This window comes from Trachemys scripta, chromosome 4 (assembly GCF_013100865.1).
Source record: "Trachemys scripta elegans isolate TJP31775 chromosome 4, CAS_Tse_1.0, whole genome shotgun sequence".
Lineage (NCBI taxonomy): Eukaryota > Metazoa > Chordata > Testudines > Emydidae > Trachemys > Trachemys scripta.
In genome coordinates this window covers 81116444-81142054 of record NC_048301.1, presented here as the reverse complement: position 1 = coordinate 81142054, position 25611 = coordinate 81116444, and the positions used below count along the sequence as shown (strand labels likewise).

Sequence of the window (25611 nt, the reverse complement as noted above, 5' to 3'; positions counted from 1 at the left end):
ATTTCCTGACCAGTTCCATTACATCACTTGGCTTTTGTTAAATCACTGACTTGTCCACAGAGGGGAGATTTTCAAAGGGGAACAAGGCATGTCACTCCCATTGCCTAATTCCCTTTTGAAAATCTCTTCTAGAATACCTACTTGTAAACGGTTCAAGTCATCCTCATGAATATGCAGAACTGGTTACTTCTTACACACCTGATTCTAGGGTTGGGGGAAAAAAAGATACCCAAAAAGGCTCAAGCTGCCGCCCAGTGAGAAGTTAGAGGTGCCACAAACATGCAAAAGCCAACTCAAACACACACCTCAGATCCCCATCCTTTTCCATCAACATACCATTCTTGGAAGTATTTCTACCACTCATGTCACTTTCCCTCAAATACAGCCCAGTGTGCTAAACAGGAGAGGCTTGAAGGTGCACAATATGCAACCATGTTTAGTCACTTGTTTAAGATACCAAGAATTGTCAGTTTTACATTTCAGGGAGACTTCATCTTTTCAGTAATATGGAAAAAAAATTAAAAAATTATATTTTGTAAGGTTCAAAATTTTTATTCTATTCTTCTGTTTTTCCGGTGGCTCCACCTCCACACTTAAGACTATTCTTGTATTGCCAGGTCTGGAAATTAGTTCCCTGACCATTTTATCACACCATTTATTCTGCAAATTCTGGTACAAAATAGGCTAATTCCGCTCTCAATTACAACACAGAGAATCCAGAGTAACTCTGTAAATATTGGTGTAATTGAGGGCCATAAATATCCAGGGCTAAAATTTTGTTAATTTATGAAGGGTAAAACTTTCCAAAAGCATTAAAGTCCCATTTTCAAAAGTGACTTGGGCATTTAGGATCCTAGCTCCATTGCAAAGGAACTTAGATGCCTAGGTCCCACTGCTAAGGCACTGCTGACAGTGGGACATAGATTCTTGTGAAGATTTCACCCAGAGAACACAATAGCTAACTTCTATACTGTATATAATATTTTGCATAGCCTGCTCAGCAGGCATTGCAATCCTCACTCCATGTCTCAGTTTAATTGAACTGGCCACCATGAAGAAAAAGAAATAATTAAATAATGGAACTGATAGTAGGTTTAACTCCTTACCCAGGAACAACTAGTTTCTGTCCATTATGAATACGAAATGAACACCGATAATCATCAGGGAGTTTGCAACCTATTTGTGCTTCCACAGCATCTAGGTCTTCCTCCTGCACACTATCTGCAAACACATTAAAAACAGGGTTTTTTTTAGGTGGTAGCTTCAGACAAGAGAAACAAGAACTGTTGCTTCAGAGATTATCTCAATAAATTGGATCCTGCTTGAAGTACTTTGCTTTGTGTAAACCCCTCTTAAAATTCAATTGGATAATGCCTGACAAAAATTGGCGCTCTTAAGACAACTAGAGACAAATGTTACTTTCATTTACACAGTTGCAACCCCTTTGGTTTCAATGCAACCTACATCATTTCACTGGAGCTGCATTGCTGTATGTCAGAGCAGAATTTGGCCTAACTAAATGTTTTTAAGTTTTTCAGCTATGCTATAGTGGCATCAGCAAATGCACAATGAATTTAAAAAAAACCTCATTTTAAAGCCCCCTCCAGCCACCACAAGGACCCAAGTTTCAACTGCATTTGACATTACAAAAGTGCAGTGAATTAAAAAACAGTTTTGTTTTGTTTTAGGAGCAGTCTTATTCTACATTTAGTGCAAAGGAAAACAAAAATAGAAATGATCTGACTGAATCATCCAAAAGTCCAGAAATTCAGAATTAAGGTTATCACTCTCCTTATTCATCCCACTGTGACTCTCTAAATTCAAAAGTAGGATTTTTGACCAATGACCCTTGATATTGGTGCTTACCATTGGGCACAATAGCAAGAATAATTATGGACAGCATTATCTTAACTAATACATCTAAGAAGATTCAAAATTCAGATTATTATTTGTACTACCATCTCCTTCTTCAAGCAAACTGGGAGTTCATTACATGGTACTAACTCCAATAGTACGCTAGTGTGTTAGGTAACATAAAATACCAGAGTATCACAAATTTCAGAACAAGGGTTACTCATATAACAGTAGTCTGTTTTTGCCTCCTAAGAGATCTCAACAATACTAATCCATTAGAAGTAGGTGTTTCTTCAACAGCACGGGCTGGAGAAACAAAGTGACTCACTCTTAGAACCTTCCCTAAAAGAAAAGAAACATTGCCCTGACCACTGGAAGTTAGTTGACTGAGTCCTGACTCAGCCACTCTCAGCCAACCAAGTTGTAGCTCCTAGTTGCTACCATAAAAAAAAAGGTTGTGCCGATTTTCTTTTTTGATCATTACCATATAATTTAGAATGTTTCACTAAAGGCAGAGATGGCCACTTTAAATTTCCAGCAAAAAGACAATAAAAAAGCCAATCTTGGAGAAGCTTCAGTTACTCTAAGTTTCTCATATGGTGTCTCTTTTGAGATCCTGAAAGAGATTTGCTCTTCCCACTATATAAAACTGCACATAGTGAACATTTCCCATGTTATGATTTCCTAGGGCTAGCCAACTACTCTCTCAATGGAGCTATTCCATTTAATTTAAGTAGAGTTGCTCCTGAATTTGGCTGTATGTTTATATCAGTAACATTGGGCTCAATCCAGGGACAACAGGATGAAATTCTATGGCCACTGTTATACAAGAGGTCAGACTAGATGATCTAATTGTCCCTTCTTATTTTAAAAATCTATTACTGAATTAAAACATATTTAAAAATAAAGTACCAAAAAAAGCAACATTTAATAGTCATTGTAAACAGTTACAAACCTGTTTTCCAAATATTTCTAATAAAAAAAAATCACAACCTAGTAATCACCAAGAGTAAACCCCAGGAGAGGAAATTTCTCTCTGTAGGAGGGGAAATTTCTTCTCTGCTTCTGAGCTTTGCTATTCCACACTCCAACTTGAGCCAACAGCTCAGCACAGCTTCTGGTCAGTTTCACACAGAAGACTGAAACAAGCTTAACAAGGTCTGAGTTCTTTTGGCTTTATATGGAATAGGACCAAATAGATACCTATAAACCTGCCTGAGTACATTTTATGTTATAAAGCACTAAAAATTAGAAGCCCTTAAAATATATTAAATCCATTCAATTTGCTTTATAGATTCTGATGTTACAAGCAAACATTCATAAGACAAAGTTAATATGAGGCTACAGACTTTTTTTTTTTTTTTAAAGTATTTTAGCTCAAAGCCACTTGACTAAATATCTTTTTTATGCAGAGATGTTTTAAATTGGGTCTTCAAAACAAACTTATGAATTAATACAGAATAAGAGAAATGTAGGGCAAACAGGGACACTGAGAAGTTATGAAGTCCAGCCTCCCACACAGAGGCAGGACCAAATATACCTAGACCAGGGGTGGGCAAACTATGACCTGGGAGCCACATCCTGCCCTTCAGATGTTTTAATCCAGCCCTTGAACTCCTGCTGGGGAGCAGGGTCTGGGGCTTGCCCCGCTCGGCGCATTCCATGGCGCTGTACGGCTCCTAGAAGCAGCAGCATGTCCCCCCTCTGGCTCCCACGCATAGGGGCAACCAGGGAGCTCCGCACGCTGCCCCCGTGCCAAGCGCCAACCCCGCAGTTGGCCTGGAATCGCGTCAAATGGGAGCTGCAGGGGTGGTGCCCACGGACGGGGCAGCGCACAGAGCTGCCTGGCTGCCCCTCAGTGTAGAAGCCAGAAGGGGGACTTCTTCCGGGAACTGCTTGAGGTAAGCGCCACCCAAAGTCTGCACTCCTGTGCCCCTGCCCTGATCCCCCTCCCACCCTCCAAACCCCTCGGTTGCAGCCCAGAACACCCTCCTGCACTCCCAGCCCGTCATTCCCAGCCCCACCCCAGAGCCCGCACCCCAGCCGGAGCCCTAACTCCCCCCACATCCCAACCCCCCGTCCCAGCCTGGAGCCCCCTCCCGCACCCTTAACACCTCATTTTTGGCCCTACCCCGGAGCCCGCACCCCCTCCCCCACCCCAATCCCCAATTTCATGAGCATTCATGGCTCACCATACAATTTCTATACCCAGATGTGGCCCTCGGGCCAAAAAGTTTGCCCACCCATGACAGGTGTCTGTCCACCTGTTCTTAAAAATCTCTGATGATGGGGATTCCACAACCTCCCATGGAAGTCTATTCCAGAGTTTAACTAGCCCTTCAATTAGAAAGTTTTTCCTAATATCTAACCTAAATTTCTCTCACTGCAGATTGAGCCCATTACTACTACTTCTATCTTCAGTGGACAAGGGAACAAATGATCATGATCCTCTTGATAACAGTCCTTAATATATTTGAAGACTGTTATCAGGTCCTCCCTCAGTCTTCTTTTCTTAGACTAACCATGCCCAGTTTTTAACCTTTCCTTAAAGATCAGGTTTTCTAAACCTTTTATCAGTTTTATTGCTCTCCTCTGGATTCTCTCCAACATGTCCACATCTCTCCTAAAGTGTAGCACCCAGAAGTGGACACAGTACTCTAGCTGGGGACTCACCAGTGCTGAGTAGAACAAGAAAATTACCTCCTGTGCCTTACATATGACACATCACAGCCCAGAATATTTGCCTTTTTCACAACTGCATCACATTGTTGACTCATTCAATTTGTGACCCATTAGGACCCCCAGATTAGGGTGACCAGACGTCCCGATTTTATCAGGACTGTCCCGATATTTCCTTGTTTGTCCCGCATCCTGACCGCACGTCGGTCGGGACACTGGACAAACAAGGAAATGCGCTGGAGCCTGGAGCCCGGAAGTGCTCGCATCCCCCCACCCCCCCCAGCCTCCACCCCCTCCTCCCCCGATTGGCTGGCTCCCTCCTCGAATCCCCGCCTCTTCCCCAGGCCCACCATTCCTCCTCCCTCCGCAAGCGCTGGAGGGAGGCCCGGAGATGCAGGGGAAGCGCGGGGCCAGGGTGAGTAAGAGTCCGGCCTGGCCCCGAGCAGGCAGAACTCAGTTGGGGGGTAAGGAGAGGAGTGGGGCGGTCCGCGGGGCCAGGCGGCAGCTGTTCTCCCCCCCAGGCAGCGGGGCTCGGGAGCAGCCACTGCTGCAGCGCCCACTGCCACGGGGGGAGGAAGCGGCCATGGCGCTTGGCGGCTGCGGCTCTGGCGTCCAAACCCCCCGAGTCCCGGGCCTGTTGCGGGGACCCAGCAGCGCGCACGCTGGGCCCAGCCCCTGGCCAGTCGCGTCTGGGCTGCTGCCCAGGTGGTGAAATCCCGTGGCGGCGGCATCGGCAGCCCAGCCCCGTTCGTTCCCCTGCGGGACCCGAGCGGAACGGGGGGGGGGCTGGGGCCTGCTGCCCCCACTCCGGGGCCGCCATGGGATAGCACCAGCTGGGCAGCAGCCCAGACATGACTGGTCAGGGGCTGGGCGCGCGCAGCGTGCGCGCTGCTGGGTTCCCGCAGCAGGCCCAGGGGGTTTGGGCCCGGGCGCCAGAGCCGCAGCCGCCAAGATTGGCCATCGGCCGCTTCCTCCCCCCGCGGCTGCTGCCGAGTCCCGCTGCCTGGGGTGGAGAACAGCCGCTGCCTGGCCCCGCAGGCCGCCCCACTCCTCTCCCTACCACTCAACTGAGTCCTGCCTGCTCGGGGCCAGGCCGGACTCTTACTCACCCCAGCCCCGCGCTTCCCCTGTGTCTCCCGGGCCTCCCTCCAGCGCTTGTTGAGGAAGGGTGTTTTGTTTTTTTTTGTTTTTTGTTTTTGCCCCCCCCCCCCCCGCCCAGGCCCCTCTCCTCCCACCCCCCGCGTTACCCTCCCCCCGCGTCCCGATATTTGACTTGGGTGATGTGGTCACCCTACCCCAGATCCTTTTCAGCAGTACTATCACCCAACCATTTACTTCCAATTTTGTAATTGTGCATTTGTATTTTCCTTCTTAAAATGTACTACTTTTCACTTGTAGTTACAGAATTTCATCTTGTTGATTTCAGACCAATTCTTTAATTTGTCAAGGTTGTTTTGAATCTAATCCTGCTCTCCAAAGCACTTGCAACCCCACATAACTTGGTGTCATGCATAAGTTTTATAAGTGAACTCTCGACTCTATTATCCAAGTCTTGAAATGAAATTATTAAATACTACCATCACATTATTATGACACCCTGATAGCCATCAAAACAATATCCCTATTTAATTACAGGATAGGTGCAGTACAGGCAAAAGCAATGTAGGTTTCCTCACTGTATGGCATCTCTTATTCAATAAGAAGGCAGTTAAATTTTCACAATAATTCAATCTTTGGACTCTTTGCTGAGGCTGCCAGTGATTATAGTGCTTTGTGCAACCTGGACATTCATCCTCTGGAAATTGGGCTTGGACAAACACACACCACGTTTAACATAGGCCAACAGCCACAAGACAGTATTTACTACTGGTGAATGTAGCGACCAGGAAGGGATTTGAACCAGACACCTAGTTGTGAAAGACTAGCCAGATACAAGAAAATCCACAAACAACAAAAAGTAGTTAACATGGAGTTAAGGCTGCAGGACCTCAACCCTATTTTAGGTGCTAATGTGGCCCCTATTACTGCAGTATGCAAGTTCCTTGATCTTTAATGTACTTATACTCAACACCTCTGAGGTAGGAAGTGCTATTATTCGCATTTTACAGATGGGGAAATGTCACACAGAGACATTAAGTGACTTGTCACAGAGGGAGCGTGTGGCATAGTAGGGAATTGAGCCAAGGTTGTCTCCTGAGTCTCAGACTAGCAGCCTAGCCATCTGACCATCCTTTCCTCTACACTACTCTGAGCTCTTCATGTCCTTCTAGAAGAGGAGTTTGGTTGCGATTGTCAAAAGAGCCTAAGAGAGTTAGGCAGCCAAGTTCCCTTAGGCGCCTTTGAGGATCTCAGCCTAGATTCCTAAAATTTAAAAACATTCCAAAACAGACATGTAGAGTTAAGAATATTTACATAGAAAAATCAAGATACAAATATTAGAAAACCAGGAAATGCAGAGTAACACTTTCCACACAGTAGCCAGGCAACCTTAACTTAGGCCCTTTCAATTCCTACCCTAAGGATTCACTCAGGGAAATTATAATACCTCACCCCATCTCAGCCTTTTTAAAACCTGATCTCGGCTACCCGGGTACAAGTCCTACCCAAGTTAATGGTGCTGCAGAGAGCACAGTGAGAGGAGTGTATGAACAGAAGTGCCAATTGGGTGTTGAGAAAGGCACAGAGGAAGTACCCAGGTTTTGTCACTGCTCTGGAATCTGTGCTGCCTACCAACAGTTTCCTAGCTGAATTTACGATGTTTGTTTTACCAATGACACTTACTGGGCCGGACTACTTGAAAAATCATCACCCTTACTCTCCCCCTCCCGGTGATAATTCTTAAAACACTTATGCCGATCTAATAGAGAAGGAGCTAGCAGCAGGTCACTGTTGTGGAGTGGCTCAACTTTGGACCTCGCTTCATGTCTTGGTTCACTTGACCCTGGATTTGAAGGCCTTCAGGACAAGAAATGGGCCCACATGTTCTCTCAGACTTGTCCAAGAAGTTTGGGAAATCAGTGAGAAACAGAGGGAAGGATGGGACCATGTCTAAGATTCGGGATAATCTTTTTTGGAGTTCAGTTTGATAAAAGTTGGTGCTTTTGCTTATGTAGGGCACCTACATTATGCAGTGAGTGTAAAACTTTAGAACGATACAAATATATCTTGGCTTTAAAAACAAAAATAATGTTTATACAATACCTTTCAAAGAACCAATCATCCGGGGACACCGCTGTCCCAAGTATCTCTCTATATCATCCCATGCTTTTTTAAGTGTAGCATAATATTGAATATACCTTCCTAAATCAGAGTAAATACTTATAAAGATAGCCTTCCAGCTCTGCTTTCTCCGAGTCTTCTCTGTCCTGAATAGACAAGAATAAAAATATGATAAATTTCTAGTCTAACAAATTCACTTTAAAAACAATAAGTTATTGCTTAGGCAGTTAGGGTTTTGCTAAGTAAAATGATAACATTATGTTATAACAGTGTAAACATCGATACACTTCAGTCCTGTGAAGGTACAGATGTTCAACTAATTCATGGAACTATTCAAATTTTTAATTTCCTTTGCAAGTAACTATATTTCAGCCAGTCATCTTTTCTTTAGAGGACTGTGGGCCATTATTAAACTCAGGAACTTGTAGAAAAACTAAATCAGATCAATTTAACTTGCATGTGCAGAAGGCATTTAAGTTAAAAAAAAAAAGTTCAACCCTGCTGTCCTTTCTCAATTTTGCCTAAATAAGGACTACGGGACCAGAAACCAGGTCACGAAAATAGAGGTGACAATTAAAATAAAGATTTCATATGTAGATGAGATTTTATTTTCCAAAGAGCACCTCCTGCAATAAAAAGAAACAAACAAACGCCCATTATAAATTGAGACAAATAGCAGGGAATTCAGCTTTTATTCATTTGTAGAACAGCAATGAACATTTCAGCATTTAAGTCACAAATAAATGCAGTCTTCAGAGAGTTCACAATGTAAAAAACAGATACAGAAAAGACATAACACATTAAGACAAACAGAGAAGGTAATAACTTGGAAGGTTTATTAATTGTTATCAATTCATTCTTGTATACATCATAAAAGAAGTCTTTGAAAGAGCTGAGTGAGGAAAAGGTGGTGGGAGCCTGGTTAGGGAAAGCACGTGGCCTTATTTAAGTTTTAAAAATAGTTCCCATAAAAATCAGACTTAAAGAACCACCATTCATCAAAGTAAGTAACACTTAAAATGAACTCCCAAAATAATTATCTCCTTAGGCCTTTTTATACAAGGACAAAAGTTTCAGATCAGACTAGCATGCCAGGCACTGCTTTTTAGGAGGCTCAGATACAATGATATGGCCCATCCACCAAGGCGGATTGTTGAAAGTTTTACCAGGACTGAGTGTTCCTGAGCTGCTAGAGGGCTGAACCAGTAGCAGATTAACACACAGTCCCAGGCACCCATGCCCAGGGGCCCCGGCCAATTTGGGGGCCCCATAGGAGCACTGGAACCTGTGTAAAAGCATGGGGGGGGGTGTCACATAACAGGTGCTGGAATTGTGGCCTTGTCTCCTGCTCAGGCTAGATGCGGGAGCTGGGCTGTGGTAAGAACTGTCCAGGAAGCCTGAGCTGCTATGGGGAGCCTCAAACCCTCCACCTGCCCTGAGTGGAGGGCTGGGTGGTAAGAGCAGCCCCTGGCCCATGTACCCGCATCCCAGGGTGCACCACCCAGGGCAGGTGGAGGGTCCAGGGCTCCCCACAGTGGCCCGGGCTCCCTAGGTGGCTCTGGCTTCAGGCCTGGCCAAGGGGCAGGGCCTCGGGGGGGGGGGGGAAGAGGAGGAGCAGGGCCCCATGGTGAGTGGGAGCTAAGGCCAATCTCAGCCCCGCATCGGGAAGAGGTTGGCACTACTAGCAGGGACTGTGCTTTATAGTTGGGGAAATTATTTATCACCTTATCAGCTTCCTTGCGGTGAAGTGCAGCCCCTGCCAGGCCTGCCCGAGGCTACTACACCCATGTTAAAAAGTGGGCAGGCATGGCCCTAACACTTTTAAAAGGGGGCAGGGCCATGGCCATGCTGGTCCTCTCTGGTTCCAGCCCCATTAGCCCCCCAGGGTGTTGGGGGCCCAAATGTTCTAGTGGAGCAGTGGGCACAAAGATCTTAATCCGCCTCTGATTGGAACTGTTGACTGACCAACTGAGGCGCAAAACTAGTTAGCTTTCTTAAATAAATTAATGGAGATATCCCATCTCCTAGAACTGGAAGGGACATTGAAAGGTTGAGTCCAGCCCTCTGCCTTCACTAGCAGGACCAAGGCCAGATCCCTAAGTGGCCACCTCAAGGACTGAACTCACAGCCCTGGGTTTAGCAGGCCAATGCTAAAACCACTGAGCCATCCCTGCCCCATAACATCTTGGTAGAAGCTGAGGGGGAGGACTGGCAATACTGGGTATGTATGAAGGGAAACAGAATTCTCCATTTTGTATATTTCCACTAAGTTGTTTTTAGGCTGTTCTATTCAAAATGGGTAGTTTCTTGTCTCTCATGCAGCTTTCAGATGTGGAACTAACAGGTTAGTTATATTTTAGAGAGAAGGCCATTTCCAAATACTACAAAGCATGTTAAAAGTTAGGAAATGCTTTTGTGTTTACCGATTCTTAGTTTGAATGAGAACATGTAAATAGAATACAATATCCATTTGCAAAATGGAAATATTCAGTCATTTTATTTTCAGAGATTGCAAGTAAAGTGACAGTGACTGTAATTTTATGATGTGTGCCCTCCATTCCCCATGTGTCATCATTTGTTGAGTTTTGCCTAAATTTAAGTCCCAATCTCATTAGAGTCTGACCTCTGCATCTGTGCAGCACTTCAATTAAGTCAATGGAATATCATCCATGCAAAGCATTTGCAGGATCATGGTCTTAGCTGGTAAGTTCTTTGGAACAGGGACATCATTAAGGCGGCAAGTCTGTGGCTGGTGCTGGCACAGGGGCTACTCGAGCCGGGCAGCCCCTGGGCCAGCAGCAGCAGTTTGGGTGTGTGGGAGGAGGCTCAGGGCTGGAGGTAGGGGTTTGTGAGGTGTGGGGGTATGCTTACCTGGGGTGGGGGGCACCCCTGAAGCTCCTAGGTGGTGGAGGGGTCTCCACACTGCCCACGCCTGCAGGTGTCCCCCCATAGCTCCCATTGGGAGCTGCCCTGCCCTGGCCCCTGCCTCCGCTACCTAGGAGCTGCAGGGATGGAGCTGGTAGGAAGCCCTGCCCCCAGCATCAGCAGGGCTCCCAGGTCATCGCCCCCAGCACCCCTGAACCACCTCTCCTCCCCCACCCCCTATGACTAAAACATTGCCTTCATCATCATCATCTGTCTGAAAAGCACCACACAAAATTGTGGCACTGTGTAAAAATTACCTGAATTGCTCCCTGAATCCATCTCCATTCCTAAAGAGGAGGCCAAATCCACCAGGTATCATAGAAGTAACAATATTAAACAAATCTCTATGAGTATCTTCGAGAGCTAACATTAACTTTGTTCAGTTGATATCAGAGTACAGCTGATCTCACAACTTTTGTTAATATTGGCTCTACAAAGCATTACTTAAAGACCACGAGAGGCTATGAAGCATTTTGCAATGTTATTCTGAAAGATCCTATGCAAAAATAGTGCTGTTAACCAAATGAGCTGGTTAAAAAACTGCTGCAAACTAATTTTTTTTTCCGTAAGATAAGAGTACCCTTACTTACTCAGATAAAAGCCAGTATTTCTTGCAGTGTCTTTTCCACAATGGATCATGACTTGATAGCTGGTTAAATCTTCGACTTACATAGCAGCAGCTATAAATAAAAGTCAGTGTTAAGTCTGATTGCAAAAAGTAGTAAAATAATGAAGGACAAATGCAAGTCAAGGTATTAACATATTTAAGATTATGTGTCAAAATGACCATTAGAGCTATAAAATTTTAACAAGTTTTAACTTTATTTTTAGGGAATACAAACAGTTTTAAATGCAATACAACTGTCATTAAAACATGTTGCAACAAGGCTTTCCTGTCCACATAAGCAAAGAGAAGAAAATAAATGTTATAAACCATGTTACAGAACCACATTTTTAATCCTGTTAGATACCCAAGCAAAAACAGGGTTTTCTAAAATGGTTTATGACATTTGGGGTGGGGGTGGGGTTACCCCTGCACTCCCTCCAGCCACAAAATAGTATTGTGTCTCATCTACATTGGCAGTCACCATAATACACCACCAGAGTCGCTACATGATGACAAATATGTCTGAGGACTGTCTTCACTATAGCTGCAAAGCCAGTGAATTACAGTGACAATCTGATAGTGTAGGCACAGCCCTAGAGAATGATTATTAGGGAACTTTCTTGGCAATTAAATATTTTTGTAGAATAGGCAAAGACATAGGTCTATTTCACAGAAGAATTTTACTAGAAATTTTCCATTGTGACATTCCATTAGTGGTAGCAGTGCTAGCATAGGCTAGCTCAGGGGTCGGCAACCTTTCAGAAGTGGTGTACCGAGTCTTCATTTAGTCACTCTAATTTAAGGCTTCACATGCCAGTAATACATTTTAACATTTTTAGAAGGTCTCTTTCTATAAGTCTATAATATAACACTAAACTATTGTTGTATGTAAAGTAAATAAGGTTTTTAAAATGTTTAAGAAGCTTTATTTAAAATTAAATTAAAATGCAGAGCCTGACCGGTGGCCAGGACCCAGGCAGTGTGAGTGCCACTGAAAATCAGCTTGCGTGCCGCCTTTGGCATGCGTGCCATAGGTTGTCTACCCCTGGGCTAGCTGTTGATAGTTTTAATCAGTTTTATCTACTAGGCAGTCAGCCTACACTAGTGCTTTCATTGTTGCCACTACAGATGGAGCTCCATCAGTGATAGTAGTGACGGAAGAAACCTTTTAACTACCTGACTGTCAGTTGATTACTACCTATTTAAAAATATGAAAAATATATTCATTTCAAGTACAGGAAATAATGTAACTATCAGCATGAAATAAGAACAGCACAGTGTGAATATTTGAGAGAGCTGTTTGCACTAAGTCATTTTTTTCCCCCAATTTTACTTTGTTATGAAGTTTCCTCAGCTTTGGGAAATTAGCCCTTTTGAAGCACCAGCTATACCTATTACTGGATAGCTCTATCCTCGGTTTACCCATATTGAATCAGGTCATGATCACTAGTTCCTAGACAAATATCAACTTCCAGTCAAGCGATGGATTCATCTTTATCCACCACAATGATATCCAAAATAAAGTTACCACAAAATACCTCAAAAGTTATCTATACTTTTTAGAAACTAATGATGTTTTACTACTGGCAGTGTGCTAGCGGTCTTATACATCTCCCAAATTGAAGTTTCCAATACTCCCACAATTTTCTTTCCCATACATTATAGACATGTGTGTAAGAAGTTAATCATGCTGTTTTCTCAGTGATTTGTAACACCCCTAGCCAGTACTCCTTCCATTGATCCATATGCATTCAAGATCCTAAGTGAAAGTTAATTAAATAATGCTAAAACAGGTACAGTAACTCCTCACTTAACATTGTAGTTATGTTCCTGAAAAATGCAACTTTAAGTGAAACAATGTTAAACTAATCCAATTTTCCCATAAGATTTAATGGGAATGTAGATTTAATGTACATGCATTTTTTGGGGGGCAGACAAAAGACATCATATACTGTACAGTACTGTGGTGGGGAGGTGCCCCTGGCTTAGCTCTGGGGGTCTGGGAGGGAGTTAGGGTGCAGGAGGGCGCTCAGGGTGGGGGTGCAGGAGGAGGCTCAGGGCCGGGGCAGGCAGGAGGTGCAGAGCATTTACCTGGGGCAGCTCCTGTTTCATGCAGGGGGTTCGTAGGTGGCTCTCCGCTTCTCTCTGGCCAGCTTTGAAGGGGAAAGCGATGCTTCTCTCTGGCCGCTGGCTGCGCGGCTGCCCCTGCTCCTCCTGCCCGTGCTCGCAGGGCCGCATTCCAAAAGGGACTTACGAGCTGCAGGCCAGGACCCTGGGGCCCGTTAGCTCAGGGCCCTGCAGCCCCTAAGTTCCAGGTGGCCCCGCCTGCCAGGGGGTGGGGGGGCGGCTGCTTCCCCGCTCCCTTCCTCCCTCCCAGAAAGTCCTGGGAAGCACTGGTAGGGAGGGAGAGGAGGCGGAGAAGAGGAACTCGTGTAATTCTCCCTTGTAAAGTCAGCCAAATGACATTATAAGGGAGCATTGCACAACTTTAAACAAGTACGTTTCCTAAGGGAGCAACGACGTAACTTCGAAACAACGTTAAGAGGGAGGACGTTAAGCGAGGAGTTATTGTAATGGGATCTTTAAAGTATAGTGCCATCCCACCATCTGTTATCCACTCTAGCCTTCTGAAAACAGGTTATAATCAGCAATTTTAACAACCAAATACTGTGGTTATCCCACCAGGTTTGAGTAATTAGAGATACAAGATGGGTGAAATGGGTCCAATAAAAATACATTACCTTAACCACCTTGTCTCTCTAACAGCCTGGGACTAACCGAGCTACAACACTGTGTACAGGTTTCAGTAATGTCACATAGGTCAAGTTTCCTCTCATGAGAATTTCCAAGTTTTCTTGCGTGGTACCCAACCTCGAAACGTCTTCTCTTACACTGTTTGCCACACCAATTCAGTGTGTTCACAGCACTGCCCAGCCTGAATTTACACGAAATGTTTCCCTGCAGCGCCCGGGCCGCTGGAGTTGGGAGAGCCATGTGTGAGCACCGGAGCTCAGAGGGCTGGACAGCAACCCCGCGCGGCTGTGCTGCAGCCAGGGGACGCCCCTGGCACGGTGCGGGTCGCCCCGCAGCAGCACAGGACGGGACTGGGGGGCGCCGCGCACACACGCTGGGGCACTTACGGAGAACACACCTGTTGACGCCTCATTAAAGGGGATCGCGAAATCCACTTGCTGCGCTACCCTGCGTCCCTCCCCGCTACCGGGGGCCCGTCCTCCTGCCCGGGGATGTGCCGCACAGGCTCCGAGAGAGCACCCCGCTCCCCCGGGAGCCGCCCACGCCCCCCGGGGCCGCTACCGCCGGCCAGGGCGCATCAGCGCCTGGGACACGCCGCGCCAGGGGCGCCGCCCCAGTCCCGCAGCGGAGGGCGGGTAGCGGCGAAGGAGCGTCTGACCCCCAGGGAGCGGCCCGCAGCGCAGACGCGCCCAGCCCCGGGGTCCCGCCCTACCTCAGGAGGTCCCTGTAGTCCAGGAAGCTCAGGATGAGCAGCAGCGGGTCGGTGGGCAGCAGCTCCAGGCTCAGGGGCTGCGGCTCCGGCTCTACGGCCGCCGCCATCTTGAAAAACGCCGGGCCGGGCTGGGCCTGCTGCTGCTCGGGGAGCCCCGCCCCTCACGCCGGTTTGTTATCAAACGCCGGGGAGGGGCGGGCTGGAAGGAGGAAGCTCTTAAAGGGCCCGCGCCTAACCCGGGCGCGCAGAGCGCCCTGCAGGGCAACGCGGGAACTGCAAGCTCGGCAGAGACTCCAAAGGGGGAGGGGTCCTGCCCCCACGTGGCCCAAGGGCCTAGGCTCAGTCTTAAATGCTACTGGAACTAGGGTGACCAGATATTCCACTTTAATAGGGACAATCCCGATATTTGGAGCTTTTTCTTAGATAGAGGCCTATTATCCCCTAGCCCAATTTTTCACACTTGCTATCTGGCCACACTAGCTAGAACAATGGTTATGGTGGGGGGTGCTGAAAACCATTGAACCAAACTGTAAACCCCCTATATGCTGGAAACCACTTCAAGCCAGGGGGTGCTGCAGCACACCCCCCTCCCCAGTACTCCTAGTTCCAGCACCTGGCTTGCCCCAGAGGTTGGCCCTTCTATGGAGCTGCACTCACAAGGGTGGGCCCTTGCCTGTGGGGTGCCCTGCCAGATATGTCAAGTCTCACTCATTGAGCATGAGTGTGAGAGTCACTGGTTAGCATGCAATCTCACTCTCACAAGACACATGCCTAAGCTTAGCTCACTCATTTTGAGTAACTAGATAAAGATTTAAAGTGTTTTTACTCAGGGGCTGAAAGAGACAACAATGCTTCTGGAGACGGGGGCATGAGGCTTTCCAAACTCGGTAATGGTACTATGGTAAGCATAGAAACTACAGGATCGCATTTTATACAAGAGTGTGTGAGAGGAGAGAGAGGGGGCTCTGTGAGACGGGCGGCTTGTCTGTGAATATTTGACGGTCCAAAAAAAAATATGAATTTGCCCTAAAAATGAGCAGGACTTGATTGAAAGTTTGCAGGTTCTGCAAAATACAGTTCAAAATTTAAATCACACTGGACAAATTCATTGTCTTTCATTGTCCTATTGTTGCCGGCACAGGGGCCCGAGGACAGCAACAGTGGGGGTTCATTGCCCGGAGTGCTTCGCGTCAATAAACATACCCAGGTTGAGAAACAATCAAAGTTTATTTGAGATCTCAAAGTGGTGCAAGGAGACAGGCAAGTCTCACATCAAGCACACCAGCAAAAACAGTTTCTCTCTTCTTTATACATTTTACAACTAAGTCCCTCCTCCCTACCACCCCCCTCTACTCCCCCTCCCCTCTCTACCGAAGGCATTTTATACATTTCAGCAATTAAATCATTCTAGGGCTATAAATCTAGCTTATTAGTAACTTCTCCCTAAACAGTTATTTGGTTCTGTTTACCCTTAGTTTATTACCCCTTCCGCAGCTAGAATCATGCAAACCATTATTGTTTGGTACCTGGCATGAACAAGGTCATAATTGCTAACTGGCTGTTTCCACATTCCAATTCCTGTCCTGGGCTTTTGAGGTTGATTAGAGTTAAACATGGAAGGACAGAGTTTAAACATGGAAGAACTTTGGCTCAGGCAGGCCTAGTAACCCCAACACCATGAGAGGCAAGACTTTTTTTTTTTTTTTATAAATATGAGCAATAATATACAAACCAAATAAGATGTGTACTGTAAAGTGTTTTTCAAGTGGGTGATCACAAGGACAAGGTGATATGCAAAATAAACATTTCTGTGTTGATAAAACCATATTCTTTTTAGTTAGGTTTATATAAAAATAAGTTTATTTTTGAATATTTCTCGTGTCCTGTCCACTGTGTGCCTAAACTAGGGGTTATTAATTCTGGGCCTCGGGTTTTTTTTCCAACCAGTAAATAGTAGTTTTTATTAAAATTAGGGCTGTCAAGCAATAAAAAAAATTAATTATGATTAATCGCGCTGTTAAACAATAAGAAAATTCCATTTATTTAAATATTTTCTACATTTTCAAATATATTGATTTCAGTTACAACACAGAATACAAAGTGTACAGTGCTCACTTTATATTTTTATTACAAATATTTGCACTGTAAAAACAAGAAATAATATTTGTCAATTCACCTAATACAAGTACTGTAATGCAATCGCTTGAACATGAAAGTTGAACTTACAAATGTAGAATTATGTACAAAAACTTGCATTCAAAAATAAAACAATATAAAACAAGAACAAGAAGTAGGACTGAGTGGACTTGTAGGATCTAAAGTTTTACATTGTTTTGTTTTTGAATACGGTTATGTAACAGAAAAAATTCTACATTTGTAAGTTACACTTTCATGATCAAGAGATTGCACTACAGTACTTGTATGAGGTGAATTGAAAAATACTATCTTTTTATGACTTTACAGTGCAAATATTTGTAATAAAAATAATATAAAGTGAGCAATATACACTTTGTATTCTGTGTTGTAACACAAATAAATATATTTGAAAATGTAGAAAAACATGCAAAATTATTTAATATATTTCAATTGGTATTCTAGTGTTTAACAGTGCGATTAATCACAATTAATTTTTTAGTTAATCATGTGAGTTAACTGCAATTAATTGACAGCCCTAATTAAAATCTACTGATTTGCTTATAGAATTCTCACATGCCCTAGACTTTAGTATGAATTAGGACATTTATGCAATATTAAGCAGTGTACATTTAAAAACTATTAAGAGCTGGTTGGATTAAAAAATTGGGCAATTGGATATCATCAAAGACCAAAGATGAGAGTCCCTGTCTTAACCAATGACCTAACACGCTTCCTGGAAAATGTCACACTTTGGCCTTGAATCTCACTCTTTAGGGATGTAAATTTCACTCTTAAGGACAGCCAACCCTTGGCATCTCTGCCTGGCAGAGCCTCCCAGCCAAGATGTGCCCCCCTCATTGCATCTCAGTCCCATCCAGTTGGTACCCCACTAACTCTGAGGTCGCTAATGGTTCCTGCCAGTCGGGGCGAGGCACACACAAGGGAAGGGAAGGGAAGGGGGTGATGGGAATAGGGCAGGTGAGAAGAGGGAACAGTGGCAGATGTGGAGTGACACTGAGGTGGAAGAGACTGTGAGGGGTGGGGAGAGTTGGAGCAAAGAAATCCAGTTAAAACTGAAGAAAGTTCTGCAAATATCCAGAAATCCCTGTTTTCGCTGCTACTGGTCCTACGCTTCTCTGATTTACTTCAACAGAGATAACTCCTATTTATACTGGTGCGCGCGAGAAGAGAATCAAGTCACTTTTGTACTCAGGATAATACATCAGAATTTCGGATAACCAGGAGTTACAGATAACTGGTGTTCAGATTATTACTCCTCCACATTAAATTGTGTTTTGCTTTTAAGGGACAGGATAATTAAGCCTCCCATCCCTCCAAAAAATTAAAATGTATAATAAATGGATCTCTATCGGACTACCCCAGCCAGTGAGCATGCGTAATCATAAATATTGGTAGGATCAGACCCAGTGTAGTGCTCACCACCTCCAAGAACAGGCTCCAAATAAGAGCACCAAACCACTGACATTACTTCATAGCATTATTCCTATATTTAGCACACCCACAAGAGTTACCTTTAGAAATGTACTAAAGCGGATCCCAGGCAAGACAGATCTCTACATTAATATTTTTCAACTTTTTTTAGATCTACTATTTGATCTGTAGGTCGCATTGGGCAGTTATCCATGATTAGAACCCACTGGGATTGAAATGATAATAAGAGCAATTGATAGTACACTTCCAAATTGAAACAAATCCATGAATTAAATAAATTAAATTAAAGTGATGAAATTGTGTAAGATTGAAAACAAATACAAATAACACATTTTAGAATTTTTTAAATAAGTATATCTTCCACATTATATAAGAACCAAATTTCCTTCTCAAAGTTTTAAAAACATTGTGGCTGTTAGATATTGTAGTCATAATAACCATAATAAATTTATAATTCCATAGTCCCATGCAACCAAGGGTCAATACATTTACAAACAGCGAATGAAGTCTCATAACTATCCTGTGAGGTAGATAAATATAATTACGCCAGTTTTGCAGAAGGGGAAAAGAGGACTAGTGTGACTGAATTTGAGAAAACTATAACACAGTGAGCATCCACACTAGCCACACTGTTTGCAGTACACCCAGTGCATCATAATCCACAGCATTCTCTGAAAGTGTCACAGGGGGTGTGAATTGTTGAACCTAACCTACATAGATGCTGGAACTAAGGGGGGGGCGGGGGAGGAGAGAGCTGCAACTTAAATGACTGTTTCTTGGAGCAGCTGGTCTGAAACCCACCAGAGGAGAGGCAATTCTTGATTTAGTCTTAAGTGGAGCATAGGATCTGGTCCAAGAGGTGAATATAGCTGGACCGCTTGGTAATAGTGACCATAATATAATTAAATTTAATATCTCTGTGGCAGGATAAACACCACAGTGGCCCAACACTGTAGCATTTAATTTCAGAAAGGGGAACTACACAAAAATGAGAAGGTTAGACAGAAATTAATGGGTACAGTGCCAAAAGTGAAATCTCTGGAAGCTGCGTGGAAACTTTTTAAAGACACCATAACAGAGGCTCAACTTAAATGTATACCCCAAATTAAAAAACATAGTAAGAGAACCAAAAAAGAGCCACCGTGGCTAAACAACAAAGTAAAAGAAGCAGTGAGATGCAAAAAGGCATCCTTTAAAAAGTGGAAATTAAATCCTAGTGAGGAAAATAGGAAGGAGCATAAACACTGGCAAATAAAGTGTAAAAATACAATTAGGAAGGCCAAAAAAGAATTTGAGGAACAGTTAGCCAAAAACTCAAAAAGAAACAGCAATTTTTTTTTTTTTTTTAAGTACATCAGAAGCAAGAAGCCTACTAAACAGCCAGTGGGGCCACTGGACGATCGAGGTGCTAAAGGAGCACTCAAGGACGATAAGGCCATTGTGGAGAAACTAAATGAATTCTTTGCATCGGTCTTCATGGCTGAGGATGCAAGGGAGATTCCCAAACCTGAGCCATTTTTTTAGGTGACAGATCTGAGGAACTGTCCCAGATTGAGGTATCATTAGAGGAGGTTTTGGAACAAATTGATAAATTAAACAGCAATAAATCACCAGGACCAGATAGTATTCACCCAAGAGTTGTGAAGGAACTAAAATGTGAAATTGCAGAACTACTAACTGTAGTCTGTAACCTATCATTTGAATCAGCTTCTGTACCAGATGACTGGAGGATAGCTAATGTGATGCCAATTTTTAAGAAGGGCTCCATAGGTGATCCTGGCAATTACAGGCCTGTAAGCCTGACTTCAGTACCGGGCAAACTGGTTGAAACTATGATAGAGAACAATATTGTCAGACATATAGAGGAACATAATTTGTTGAGGAAGAGTCAACATGGTTTTAGTAAAGGGAAATCATGCCTCACCAATCTACTAGAATTCTTTGAGGGGGTCAACAAGCCTGAGGACCAAGGGGATCCAGTGGATATAGTGTACTTAGATTTTCAGAAAGCCTTTGACAAGGTCCCTCACCAAAGGCTCTTACACAAAGTAAGCTGTCATGGGATAAGAGGGAAGGTGCTCTCATGGATTGTTATCTGGTTGAAAGATAGGAAACAAAGGGTAGGTATAAAGGGTCAGTTTTCAGAATGGAGAGAGGTAAATAGTGGTCTCCCCCAGGGGTCTGTTCTGGGACCAGTCTTATTCAACATGTTCATAAATGATCTGGAAAAAGGAGTAAACAGTGAGGTGGCAAAATTTGCAGATGATACAAAATTGCTAAGTGGTAGCTGTATTAGCCTATATTAGCAAAAACAACGAGGAGTACTTGTGGCACCTTATAGACTAACAAATTTATTTGGACATAAACTTCATCTGATGAAGTGGGTTTTAGCCCATGAAACCTTATGCCCAAATAAATTTGTTAGTCTATAAGGTGCCACAAGTACTCATTTTTACAAAAAGATCTCTCAAAACTGGGTGACTGGGCAACAAAATGGCAGATGAAGTTTAATGTTGATAAATGCAAAGTAATGCACACTGGACAGCATAATCCCAACTATACATAAAAAATGATGGGGTCTAAATTAGCTGTTACCTCTCATGAACGATCTTGGAGTCATTGTGGATAGTTCTCTGAAAACATCCACTCAATGTGCAGCGGCAGTCAAAAAACTGAACAGAATGCTGGGAATAATTACGATAGGGATAGATAATAGGACAGAAAATATCATGTTGCCTATGTATAAATCCATGGTACACTGTAACGGTGCGCTTCACTCTCAAAAATCAGCCGGAGACCTTTTCTGTGCAAACACCAGTGCCCTTTTATTTGAAGTGTTTGTTCCCACCACCATGTATATACAGTTCAGTCAATACAGCCAGCTCCCTGTGGGACTGCTAGGCTCTTCAGCTAGCAGGGAACTCCAGCCACAGGCTCCTCCCTTTCCAGTTCTCCCCCTCCCCTGCGTCCTTCCTGCCAGCTTTATATAGTCTCCTGGCTGATTAGGCCAGCAGATGTTTCTCCTTAACCCCTTAGGCAAGCCACACCCAGCCAGCTCCAATTAATACTCCGTACTTGGAGCTGGGCTAACAGGGGCCTGGCACAGGTCTCCTGGCCAGCCCCTGTTACATACACCCATATCTTGAATACTGTGTGCAGATGTGATTGCCCCATCTCAAAAAAGATATATTGGAATTGGAAAAGGTTCAGAAAAGAGCAACAAAAATGATTAGAGGTATGGAACGGCTTCCGTATGAGGAGAGATTAATAAGACTTGGACTTTTCAGCTTGGAAAAGAGACAGCTAAGGGGAGATATGATTGAGGTCTATTAAATCATGACTGGTGTAGAGAAAGTAGATAAGGAAGTGTTGTTTACTACTTCTCATAACACAAGAACCAGGAGTCACCAAATGAAATTAATAGGCAGCAGGTTTAAAACAAATAAAATGAGGTATTTCTTTATACAACACACAGTCAACCTGTGGAACTCCTTGCCAGAGGAAGTTGTAAAGGCCAATATCATAACAGGGTTCAAAAAAGAACTAGATAAATTCATGGAGGATAGGTCCATCAATGGCTATTAGCCAGGATGGTCAGGAATGGTATCCCTAGCCTCTGTTTGCCAGAAGCTGGGAATGAGCGACAGGGGATGGATTACTTGATGATTACCTGTTCTGTTCATTCCCTCTGGGGTATATGGCACTGGCCACTGTCAGAAGACAGGATACTGGGCTAGATGGACCCTTGGTCTGACCCAGTAGCGCCATTCTTATGTTCTTATGACTTGAAGTGATTTCCATTATATATAGAGTTTACAGTTTGGTTCAGTGGCTCTCAGCATCCCCACTACAAAAAGCTTCCAAGAGTCGGGACATAATATCTGTGGTCTATATTATTTGCAGTTCTCACATTTTTGGTTCCTTCCAATGGATGATTCTGTCCAGCACAAGGATCCACACACGCACCCAAAAGAACAAGAAATAAGCCCAATATAGATGCCATGGCAGAGAGTCACCAACCTCCCTTTGAAGCCCTCAACTTTGGGCCTGGAAATCCAAATTATTATGAAGAGCTCAAGGAGATAAGAAGCTTGATGTCCTGTCCATGCATGCATTCAGTAATTTTATCAATTTAATTTCCTTGCTATTCTATCTATTTTCTTTTTTGTTGTTCATTTTGTAGGGCGGAGTTCCCTATATATATTTATTCATGCTTACTTATGCATGTTTCACTGTTCACATTTGAATTTATTGTATTTGTATTAAAATAATTAGTTATAAGGCATTTTGGACAATGGAATCCATCTTTTAAAATGGAGTCCAGTTTTGGTTGTTTACAACTGACTCTCACACCTTTTTGTTTGGCGGGAAACAGAGTTTGCCACAGAAACTGCCTCTGAGGAGACTGGATCAAACCAGTCTGGACTAGAACTTGGCAGCCACGTTTGTGTGGGCATTGAGGACTTCCTTCACCATCTTACCTGATCTATCCCACTGATCCGGGTATCTTCTACCTGAATCCATTTACCTTTTTCCTGGTTCCAGTGACTGCCAACACCAGCAGTCTCTTGGTTCCTGGTTCCAATGCAGTGAAGGTCCTGAGCTCCTCCTGTCCCCGGTAACCACTGGGTGCACAGTTACAGTCCAGGTCCCTACGAATCCAAGCAACGGAGAGACTGTCACTTAACACCCGCAGCTGATCCCACTTGAGATCCATCCTTCGAGATACAGTACAGTTCTGGGGTACCTTGGTTTAGTTTGTTTTGATAGAAGTGAAAATTGCCAAGGGTTGTATTGGGGACTGGGCTTAGGCCCATCTTTGGGTAACCACATAGCTGTTTTATGGTTTTAATCTGTTTTACCTGGTGGGCGGTGGGAAGATTTTAGTTAACTTTCTCCCCGGGTGATTAGATACTGGTATTGCCAGTCAAAGAACCTGGCCCTGTTACCTGAGATCGTGTAACAATTTACTTGTTTTGTAGCTGAACTAATAGTTTTCTTCTCTGTTGTGTTTCCCTCTAGGAACCAGAGGCAGGAATTTCAGGTGATGTCTCAGTGAGGACAACCAACCCTCCAGTTCCCTCCCTGCAGCCCAGCAAGTTCCCCCATCCCCGTCCCTCATATAAAGCAGTTGAGACCACAGAGGATGTATTCTGTCATAGGAGATACAAGGAGATGATGATTGGCTGTTAGAGCATTTGGGTAAGTGGATTTACAAGCTGATAGAGTAGTCATGCAGCGTATCCTTCAGTTAATAACTCTTTTCTTTTTTTCTTTTTCAGATTGCAGTAGTGTGGTGCTGAGGCAGCCAATGGACTCAGCGCCGTATTATTGCCTAGGCCGACAAATTTTCAGGGGCGGAAGCTCCCCTCCACGCCCCGCCCCCTGCTCCAGCTCACCTCCGCCTCCTCTGCAAGCGCGCTGCGGCATCCCGTTTCTCTCCCCTCCCAGCGCTTGCACCGCTGTTTCGCGGGGAAGGGGGAGGAGGGGGAACGCCACGCACTGGGGGAAGGGGCAGGGATTTGGGGAAGGGATCCAATAGGGGAAGGGAGGAGGCGGAGTTGGGGCGGGGACTTTGGGGAGGGGGTTGGAATGGGGGCAGGAAAAGGGCGGAGTCGGGGCGGCAAATTATTAATCCGCCACTGCATGGACTGCTATGGCAACACCAGTAAAGACTTGTGAGGGAGAGGCCTGTATTAGTGTGTCTGCATCAGGGCTGGCTCCAGGCACCAGCCCTCCAAGCATGTGCTTGGGGTGGCACCTGGAGGGGGGCGGCGCTCACCCGGGGAGAGCGGGGCCGCAGCCGGGCTCGCCGCCCTCCCCCCGGTGCTCTGGCCGGTTGGGGAGAGCGGGGCCACCTCCCCGGCCAGCCGGGAGAGCTGGGCTGCAGCTGGGCTCTCCGCCCTCCTCCTGGCGCTCCGGCCGGTCGGGGAGAGCGGGGCCCCAGCCGGGCTCTCCGCCCTCCTCCCGGCGCTCCAGCTGGTCAGGGAGAGTGGGGCCCGGCTGGGCTCGCCGCCCTCCCCGCGCCGCTCCGGCCGGCTGGGAAGAGTGGGGCCACCCTCCCCGGCCAGCTGGGGAGAGCTTGGCCCTGGCTGGGCTCGCCGCACTCCCTGCGGCTCTCCAGTTGTCCGGGGAGAGCGGGGCCGCGGCCGGGTTCAGCACCCTCCCCTGCCGCGCTCCCCACCGGCGGGGGTGGGGGGCGGCAGGAGGCTTTTTTGCCTGAGGCAGCAAAAAAGCCAGAGCTGGCCCTGGTCTGCATTTCTGCTAACTAATCTTTGATTTTTGTCCCTTACGTGTTTTGCAAGTGAGTCCCCATGAGGCAGAGGGCAGGGGATAGGGAAGAAGAAAAGAAGAAAGAAAGTTTAAGTGTACTAAAAATATTACTGAAGTTTGATTTGTCTGGCCTTCGCTGTTCTGGGGTTTGTGGGTTTGTGTGAGAGGCCTCCAGGAGGAACCAGGCAGAGCCAGGTAATGCCTCCCCTGCTCTCAGACTTCTGCCAAAGGCTGGGTGGACAGGGCCAAAGCCCCTGTTGCCAGCTCCTGTAATGTTATTGCCAGTGTAAGCGGGGGAATGGTCCCGCTATTGTGGGGAACTTTCCTGGCTTCTGCACTACCCCGGTGAAGTGGGCTGGCGAAAGGATCCGAGTCCTAGCTCCCACTTCCTTTACCCAGAAGCCTCCCTGCCCTTGAGGACTCCCCTTCCACTCTCCTGTCTGGCAGAGTCCTCGTAAACCCCGACAAGGCTGGGCCCAGGATTCCTGGGGGGCTCGACCCCCAACCCTGTTGTGGTCACCCAGGACAGGGGCTAGGGTGTCCCCACTCCGGGGTACTCTCTTTGCACTGGGCACCTCCCTGACCCACTGATCATTTCATGCAATTTAAAGCAAATTCAAGTTGTTTAATTAACAATTAATTTTAAAAAAGAATAAGGAAAAATGGGAAAAGTTAAAGGAAAACACATCACCCCGCTCTGTGGCAGGGAACATCACAACCAGTGTCTCTGGAACGTCAGGGCAGTTCACAGTCTGTTCCTTGTAGGTCCCAGGCTCCTTCTCAGGCCCTGGCTGTGCTGCAGAGACGCTGCGGGTTGGACCCTTGCTCTGGCGGTGGCCACACGCTCTCAGGCTCTAGGTGGCAGGACCCTTCTTCCCAGTGTTGCCCCCACCCTGTCAGGGTTACGATCCCCCCCAAGTCTGGCCTGCAGAGCCTCTTGGCTGAGGCGTCTCCCTGTGCTGGGCCCACTGCCCAGGGTCCCCCTCACTCTTCCCAGCTG

General features: G+C 45.5%; 1 protein-coding gene across 1 annotated transcript in view; it reads right to left on the bottom strand.

The window, feature by feature from the left end:
• Positions 1-14909, bottom strand: part of FBXO3 (F-box protein 3) — a 31708-nt gene extending 16799 nt beyond the window's left edge. The window contains exons 1-4 of the mRNA XM_034769711.1: positions 14751-14909; positions 11268-11357; positions 7735-7898; positions 1107-1221 (exon numbers count right to left, since the gene is read on the bottom strand). Of these exons, the coding sequence (XP_034625602.1) occupies positions 1107-1221; positions 7735-7898; positions 11268-11357; positions 14751-14857 (476 nt within the window). The 5' untranslated portion in view covers positions 14858-14909. The remainder of the gene's footprint in view (positions 1-1106; positions 1222-7734; positions 7899-11267; positions 11358-14750) is intronic.
• Between the last annotated feature and the right edge of the window lie 10702 nt (positions 14910-25611).